This window comes from Camelina sativa, chromosome 17 (genome assembly GCF_000633955.1).
Source record: "Camelina sativa cultivar DH55 chromosome 17, Cs, whole genome shotgun sequence".
NCBI lineage: Eukaryota > Viridiplantae > Streptophyta > Magnoliopsida > Brassicales > Brassicaceae > Camelina > Camelina sativa.
The window spans coordinates 23,801,168-23,810,103 of NC_025701.1; the positions used below are offsets into that span (position 1 = coordinate 23,801,168).

The window sequence follows — 8,936 nt, forward strand, 5'->3', positions numbered from 1 at the left end:
GTATGATTTTCTTCGTACAGCTTAGCCTGAAGCGATGTGGCTTTGTAACTTATACAACGAAGCGGTGAGCTATATAACTTGTCGGTTAGATCTTTGAGTACATTGTATCATGTTTCAAATCCTATAATTAATTTGTAACTCACAGGGAAGAACTCTAGATTCCTACTTAGCTGAGTATCCAGCTCGCTATAGCATCGAGGAAGGTACCATCACAAGTTTGTTCTTCTACTGTCTTATCCATTTTTGCGGTTCTCATTTCTAATCTGGCCATTTTCCCTCTCTGCAGTGACCAAGACGCTGGCCCATTTCATGAAAACGTTCAACAAGTCTCGCAAGAAGATTGAAGGACAAGCCAAGGCTAAGAAGAAGATATTGGAGAAAGAAACAATGATCATCAAAGAAAACAAGAAACTCTGAAAAGCCGAATCTTAGATCCATAGGGAACTTCTATGCTGCTTATATAGCAGTGTAAACTATCATATTTCTATCTATGATCTCTTTACTAGCGTGAAATCTAAGGGATTATGTTTATGTCCTAGAAAATAAAACTTTGTTACAACTTAAAAGTTACATAATCTTTTAGCAAGAATAAATCTTTTTACATTTTACATGTCTGCATGTCGCTGCAAACACTCTACAAATAAAGAGCTCTGTCACTATGTTGCCATGCCAAAAAATATGACTCTTTACCACAAATGAAGCGAACATGTAAAACCTAGCAGGAGAGAAAAAAATCTCTATCAATGTAACTCAACCTAATGAATTATTTTCTGGCAATTAGAAGTGATATTACCTTAAGTTTTGCCTCTCCTAGATCAAAAGAAAATTTGGGATTATATAGACAGAAACATTATTAGGTAGATATCATGAGCTAGAATAGAAACCATCCAAACCATAAGGGCAAGTCCATCAAAGGATGTAAGCAGCATCTTAAGAGTTTCTAAAGTATTACATGTGATTAAATTTAATTGTTTTTGTATAATTTAGTTTAGAATAGTTGTTTATCTAAGATGTTTTAGATATGTTTAGAAACTTGGCTGTGTCAGTTTCTGATTGGGTGGGAGAAAAATAAAATTTTTTTTTTTAATTTTTTTGTTAATTATATTTCTCTCTCTTCTCTCTCGTCTCTCTCCTTTGATCGACAGAAGAAGAAGAAGACATGAACCGACAAGGCGGTGGTGGGATTGAAGAAGAAGAAGAAATTAACCGACAAGGCGGTGGTGGACAACGGCTGAGATCAGCTAGACCCACCACAATTCATGATTGTGCTCTCTCGGCGATCTTATTGCTTTGTAGCGGCTCCTTAAAGACAACCCTTCTCTTCTCAATGAACGCAGTCCCCTCGTATGTCCCCCTCCCCACTTTCTTTTCTTCTGTGTTGTTTTGCTGAATTCCAAATCTGTTACTAAAAAACTCCCATTTTGATATGTATTTGGTTCGGTACCGGATCGATTTAGACTAGTGAATGAATTTGAAGTTTTGGTGGTGAATTTGCATTTGAATATGGCGAAATCATATGCCCATGAATCAAAAATCTTGTTTTCTTATGTATAATTTGTTTTCTTGCGATCTCCACTGACTTATCAAAAATTGCCAATTCAGCTTGCTGGTGGCAATGCTGCTCTTGCTCTTGCGGTGACTGTGGCATCCAACTTATTAGGAATTTTAAGTGTAAGTCGACCCTCTTTCATATTAGTGCTTCCCCTTTGAAACTCGAGTTGATCATGCAGTTTTTAGTGAGATTGTTTCCTGGTCTATATTTCAGATTTCTAGTAAGCAAATTCTTTTACAAATAGTATATCTGTATATGACCTTGTATTATGAGTAGGGTTCAAAATCTTTACTTGGGAAACTCTGTATCTATGAGTAGGATTCAAAGTCTTTATAAAAAATGGAATAAGTATTGCAATTATGAAAGCTTTATGGCTATATGGTACAACTGTGAAAGCTTTATGTTCACTGGCTGTTGTTGGAAATAGCTATAGGAATGCTTTATTGGAAATTTTAATAGCATCTTTTGTGTCACTCATATGGAAAAGAAGAAAGCTTTCGTTGTTTTGGTCTGGTTTATGTGAGGTCTAAACTCTTTATTCTTTTTCTGCTTATATGACTAATCTCTCATTAAGAACATCTCTGATATAATTGGCTACATTCATTAATGTTTCTATGAATATTCGACAAACAGGCTTTTCCACACGTCTCTGACATACCATTGTTTCTATAATCTCTCATTAAGAACATCTCGACATACCATTGTTTCTATAAACAGGCAAATATTATCTGAACCTTTTGAATCTGTAATGTGGCAACGCAGCTAGCAGCGGTGGCAGCATTGTGTGTGCAATACGAATCTGAGTTTAGACCAAATATGAGTATAGTTGTAAAAGCTCTGCAGCCACTTCTCAAACCTCCAGCGCCAATCCCAGTTCCTGAATCATGAGTATATGCGCCTTTTAAATACCCCCGGTGTCTTCTTCGTATAATAGAGTTAGATTCTTTGTTCATACAAAGTAAGAATTTTACTCTGATTTGGGAAAGAACATAAAAGTATAATAAGATCATAACTATGTTTTTTTTTTTTTGAGGGGATGGAGTTATTAGTCGGCATTTTGGTTTGAAACAAGAGTGTATTCTTATGTTGCATTTTGCTTATGTGCTGTATTGGAAACAAGCTTTGCTTGATTGGCGTGGAGAACAAAAGATGTATTGCAATTTGTATTCTTTCTTTTTTTCCTTTCTAGATAAGTACAGCCATTTGAGTTTTGGTCCATTTACAGTCAACAGAAAGCCTATTAAAATAAATAGTTTGGCACAAATTATATGGGAAAAGTTTGACACAAATCAATATTAAAATTAATTATTTCATAATCTATTTTTAAGATGCTTTTATGTAATGTTTGTTTAAATTTTTATTGAATGCAATATTTTTAAGTTTTTTAAAAGTATACAAGTCTTATGAATTTAAACAAATTACCATAATAATTTACAATATATATATATATATATATATATATATATATTTTTAAGAACCTCAAATTTAACAACCTTCAATGGACCCATGAAATATCTAAATTTCTTAAGAAGTTCTTAATTTCATTTTTTCCAAAATTAAGAATAAAATATGTTTTAAGATACTTTGTTTAAATCCTTTGATGGCAATGCCCTAAGACCCACATTGACTGTTGATTTAACCCATATATTAGACAAGATAATTTCCGACAGCGAAAGTACAAAAGACAACTAAGACACTCATCTACGACTCAAGTGCGCAAAGAAGCAGTTAAAAAGGCGCTGTCACGCCACAAGGGTTAAGATTTGGAATTTCATCCTAGGCCTTGAACCCTTGCATCTCCGACTCACGCCGGTATTAGATGGTTTGGTACTAGTCCCTAGCCCGTTTAGAACCAGCTTTTCTGGTTCTGACTGGAGGAGGTAACACTTTGTGTGGGACAGATAAGGGAATAGGCAAATGAAGTTTACTCCCAGAAGCCAAAGCAGGGAACCCAACAGCAGGGATTCCAACAAGAGCACAGCAGACTCCTGCCTTGTCATCATGGGAGTATTATTGCCACTACCACCCTTTTGCAAACAGTACCGCAGAGACTGGTTCTCGGCAACGAAGCACTCAAGCATCCGTCCCAGTCTCAAGCACTCTCTCTCAAGATACTTACTCTTCTTCTCTAAATCTTGCACGTATTCCTTCTTCCTCTCCCTCGACCGAACCGCCGCATCTCTATTTCTTACTCGCCTGAACCACAATCACACATGCCAAATATCAACTCTCAGATTCTTTTCAAGGCATATATAAGACAGTCTTAACAATCTAAAACCAACCAGAATACACAAACTTGAGATCCATATGACAAACAAGCCAATCGCATCACTCATGAATCAACTATCTTATCTCACACATAAGATACAATCACCTCCTCATGAATTTGAACTCTTCAAACTACTTAAAACAAGAATACCAGGAACCAGATCACAAGCAAAAGCCAATGCATATTTTCCACAATACAAAGGCAACCAGAATTTAAACACATTCATAATCAACTCTTTAATGTCATACATACGTATCTAAGATTTGTTCTCAAAGCAAAAACACAATCTAAAGGCAACCAAAATCAATACACAATACCAAAAAAAAAAGAGTAAATCAGATGTACCTTCTTCTTTTCTTAGCCCCAGCATCATCATCGTCATCCTGAACCTCACTCCCAGAATCATTAGCCTTCTTCTCAACCAACAGATCCGTACTCTCTTTCCCAGAATCATCATCCTGAACCTCACTCCCAGAATCATTAGACTTCTTCTCAACCAACAAATCCGTACTCTCTTTCCCGGCGGCGGCTTGTACGGTCACCAAATCAACGGTACCAGAATCGCTTATCGGATAATCAACGAGTAGATCGGCTATAAACTCCGAAACAGATTCATGATCCAACTCCAAAAGACTCTCCTCCTCCTCTTGATTCTCATCACTCATCAGTTTACTCTCAATCTCTCCGATCCACGAATCCGGTGAAGATCTGAAGAAATCCTCCGCCGGTGGAGAATCTATTACGATTGAAGGATCGAAATCGAAGAAGAGATCATCATCTATGAGTAAATCAAAGCTACCAAATTCCTCCGCCATGATCGACAAAACAAACAAAAAAAAATTATACAGAAGCAAAAAAAAAAACAAAACAAAAAAAAGGTGAAAATTATAATTATTTAAGATATTGAGAGAAGAGAGATGAATTTATATAGGAACTGTGTAGGTTTCGAGTCAAAAAAAAACCTGTCAGCAGTCTAAATTTCTTTGTGACCAAGTAAAAGAGTCAGTAGGACACGTGTTAGTTATGGACGCGTTTTTAGATACTTTTAGCCAATAAGATGATATAGTGCACTGTGTTATAATGTTCCTGTTAGCTGAGAACTATTTTTCTTATGTATCGTCACACAACCAATGAGAAGGCTTCATTCAAGCTGGAAGAATTGGATTTTCTGATAAATATTCTTTTGTTTTCTTGACTTTTTTATTTGCGTCTAAATTGGTATTTTATCTTCTTTTTTTTTTATTAATAAGAATTGCCAATTCCCAACCTCGCATCCGATCCGAAAAAACTAATTCGAATAGGGTAAGGATATATACAAATTAATTAATTTATTGCATTTTTATATTGTCAAGATCGTGAGTTCATGTTTGGGACTTGGATATTACACAATGTTTATATGAGGTACGGATTACCCATAAACCTGACCGTTCTTCGAACTCATGTAAGACGTGGAGGACACTCTAAACTGAGGAGAGCGTCCCATCCACCAATATGAGGAGATCATCAACAAAATAAAGGTGAGTTAGCTTTGCTTCTGCACAGTTATGGTGGTAGCCAAATCGACCCTCTTCTGCTGCTTTATTTAGCATGAGTAATAGATTATTCATTGCAATTACAAACAGGTAGGAGGAAAGAGGATCACCCTGACGTAGCCCGCGGTTTCCTTTGAAGTAGCCATGGACCATTCCATTGTAGCCAATGGTGAAATTTGTGGTACAGACACAAGCTTCGAGCCACCTCAGGTACTGGTCAGGTAAGGAAATACCTTTCAAATAGTTAAACAGAAAGTTCCAAGATAAAGTATCGAAAGCTTTGGCAATATCCACTTTGATGACAATGCATTTTGGTCCATCAGATTTATGGTAGCCATTCACGAGTTCCGCTGCAAGGATGGTGTTCTCAAGTAGAATTCGATCTTTCACAAAGGCAGTTTGGTTTGGCACGATTAGTGAAGGGAGAATAGGCTTCAGCTTGGCGACAAGAATCTTGGAGATAGCTTTATACAGAGTGTTGAGGCAGGATATAGGGCGGTAGTCCACTATCTTCGATGCTCCCGGTCGCTTAGGTACCAGAGTTAAGATTGTTGCATTAGTAGACGAAGGAAGGAAAGAAGTTCTGAAGAAGTTGATAGTGGCAGTTGTGACCTCATCTCCCAGGATACTCCAAGCCGCTTTATAAAAACCTGCAGTTAGGCAATCAGGACCAGGAGCCTTGTTAGGATTGATCTTCATAATAACCTTGGTTATTCATCCTGAGTTGGGATCCTCAGCATGACATTAGACTGCGATTGGGAACAGCAGAACGGATTTAACGAGTGGAACCAATCTTGGGCAGACCAAACTGTGTGGATAGACGAAAGATCATGGGCTAAGATGGACTTGAAATGGGCAATGGCTAGTTCACTCATCTACATTAGATCAACTAGCAGGTCCCCCGAGTCAAGGAGAAAGGACCGTATAGTATTATAGCTTGCACGCGCTTGACAGATTTTGTGGAAGTACGAGATATTAAGATCACCCTCCTTTAGCTAATTCACTCTAGATTTCTGTTTGAAATACCTTTCTCCGATTCGCCTTAGGAAGCTCCATTGGATATGCAAGTCTCTCTCAAGCTTGAAGATGTTTGGTGAAGGATTATCCAGAGCCTTTACCTGCACATCTAGCAACAAACGGTTAGCCTCACTCACTCTCTCTTGTATTTGTGAAAAGTTCTCTCGGTTAATTGTTTTTAGGTCTCCCTTGATGATCTTTTGCTTCCAACAAAAATATTTTAGGTTATCCGCAAAGCTTCCGGCCTGAATCCAAGCCTCAGTAACCAACTAGTGAAAGTTAAGGTGCATATTTAGATAGTTGAAGAACTTGAAAGGTCTAGTACCAGCTTTCGGGAGTTGGTATGCAAGGTCTACTAGGCTGGGGGAGTGATCAGATGGTAGGGGAGCAAGGAAGGTAGTGATGCTACCGGGGAATATGGTTAACCAATGGTAATTAACAAGTACACGGTCCAGCTTCTTTGCTATGGGGCCCGCAGGCTGGTGGTTACTCAAAGTAAAGAGGGGACCTTGGAACTTCAAGTCAAACAGATCCATTTATGTGAAACAGTTTTTGAACTCAGTCATGGAAGAGGATAGGCTGCTTACTGAGGGAGAGGAATGCTCACAAGGGTGGATGATTTGGTTAAAATCCCCTCCTACAAGCCACGGACAAGTATCCAAAGAATATTCTCGCTGCAAGCGCAAGAGGTCCACCCAAATGTCTGTTCTCTCCTCTCTGAAGTTAGAAGCATAGACTGCCGTGAACACAAATTGAAGTTTGTTTGCGATTGTGACATCACAAGTGATTGTTTGCCTTGATTGGTGCAGCACTCTTATAGACACTGGATCCTTCCAGATTATTATGATACGGCCATCCTCGTCTGATAAATGATTAGAGGTATACTTCCATCCTTTACAAACTTTCTCCATAATACGGTTCAAAGTAGGTTCTTTTACATGTGTTTCCAAAATAGCTCCAAAAAGCGTCTGATACGTCCTAAGCCAATTACAAAAGGGCTGATGCTTATCCAGGTCATTTAGGCCTCGAATATTAAAAAAAGATGCTTTGTATCCATTAATTAAGAGATGGAGAATCCCCTTCGGGAAGAAGAGTGGCATCCAACAGTAGCTCATGATCAGTAGCCAAAAGATGGGATAGTGAAGCATGGAAGAGGGGGATGGGCGTTGAGGCTTTTGGTGGCGGTTGAGAGTTAGGTTGAAAAGGTGGACTAATTAGCGAGGGATGGGATCGAGAACGTTTTAGAGCTTTTTTAGGGGAATGAGGGTAGGGGGGACCAGTTTGAGTGAGAGTGGAAGGGAGACCAACTATCATAGGAAGGTCACGGTTGGTTTCGGGGATGTTCACTGCGATGATGGTGTGGGCCTTAAAAGGTTCAGTTATTTGAGGGTTAATGTGGGTGGAAGGGGGAGGTTTAAGCGGGGTTGTGGGAGTAGTTAAAACAGATGGAGATGAAGGTTGGGCCAAGGAGAGGATACATTGATGGGTTAGTGGTTTAGACAGGATTGCAAATTGGTTAGGTGATAGTATAGTATCAGAGGGTGGAGAAAGAATAGATGGTCGGGTGGGAGCAGTGGTAGTAACAGTTTCAGTTGTTGAATAAGGAGTAGAGGTGGAGGGAGGAGTGTCTTCCTTGTGGGGAGTAGAGTCCTTTGCTATCCAGGTAGGTTGATCAGTCGACTGAGCAATCGACTTGCCTTTGTCTTTTCCAGCTTTACTTACAGAGGGTCGATTCTCAGAGGGAGCAGGAACTGGTTGAGGCAGCTAGAGACAGTTTTTTGCAATATGACCAAGTTCATGACAATGGGAGCACGTAGGAGGTAGCCAAGGGTACTCGATACCCACTTCCACTATTTGGCCATTATCACGAGTGAATTCTACAACATCTGGTAGTTTCTTTGTAAGATCAACAAGCACCTTAGCATGAGCAACCCGTAAACTTACCAGATTAATTGTAAAATCATCAGTTTCTTTTGGTTCGCCTACTAATCCCGCTATAAAACTATTATCTTTCGTGGTTTGCAGGTCTAGAGGGATGTCCCGCATGTGGATCCAAATGGGAATAGAATCTAGAGGTGGTGTAGCTGAAGAATAATGAGGAGCCCAGGGAGCTGTATGAAACATAGAGTCGCCTATGTACCAGATACATTTCTCCAGAACATTTGCTCTTATGTACTCATTAGGGATACGCACCAGCACTGAGTTTGAATGATGATTGACATGAATCTCCAGTTTACGACCCTTGCCCCACATATGATTGAGGACACTTTGGATTTGATGGAATAGCGGGGATCTACCATTGAAGAAGCAGAGGATAAAATCTTAGTGCATCTCGGCGCCACATTGGAAGACATCATCTGATATGTGAATTGTGGGCCGACCAGATTCAGTGTAAGCAGCTAGAGCAATCCGGCGAAGAGATATGTCTGTAGATTTCCTTAGTTTATCAACCAGAGTTGGAGGCTTGGGTTTGGGGGGGGGGGCATTGGGAGTAATAACAAAGGCCTGAGGTAAGGCTGGTTCTGCAGGATTTGGACAGTTGGTTCAGAAGAGGGGGGGGGGGTGG

General features: G+C 39.4%; 1 protein-coding gene and 1 long non-coding RNA gene across 2 annotated transcripts; one reads left to right on the forward strand and one right to left on the reverse strand.

The window, feature by feature from the left end:
- On the forward strand, positions 1,134 to 2,715 carry LOC109130044. The gene is made up of 3 exons (XR_002036218.1): positions 1,134 to 1,344; positions 1,603 to 1,671; positions 2,270 to 2,715. It is a non-coding gene; the product is annotated as an uncharacterized LOC109130044 (long non-coding RNA).
- On the reverse strand, positions 3,037 to 4,710 carry LOC104757902 (bZIP transcription factor 60). Its single transcript, XM_010480685.2, has 2 exons — positions 4,167 to 4,710; positions 3,037 to 3,748 (listed from the first exon to the last, which is right to left on the reverse strand). The coding sequence occupies exons 1-2, from the start codon at positions 4,634 to 4,636 to the stop codon at positions 3,295 to 3,297; spliced, it is 924 nt and encodes a 307-aa protein (XP_010478987.1). The 5' UTR covers positions 4,637 to 4,710; the 3' UTR covers positions 3,037 to 3,294.

Coding starts and splice junctions, on each gene's coding strand:
- LOC104757902 (XM_010480685.2), bottom strand. CDS start 4,636: ATGGCGGAGGAATTTGGTAGCTTTGATTTACTCATAGATGATGATCTC. Junction 3,749..4,166: donor GGGGCTAAGAAAAGAAGAAG/GTACATCTGATT, acceptor ATTGTGGTTCAG/GCGAGTAAGAAATAGAGATG.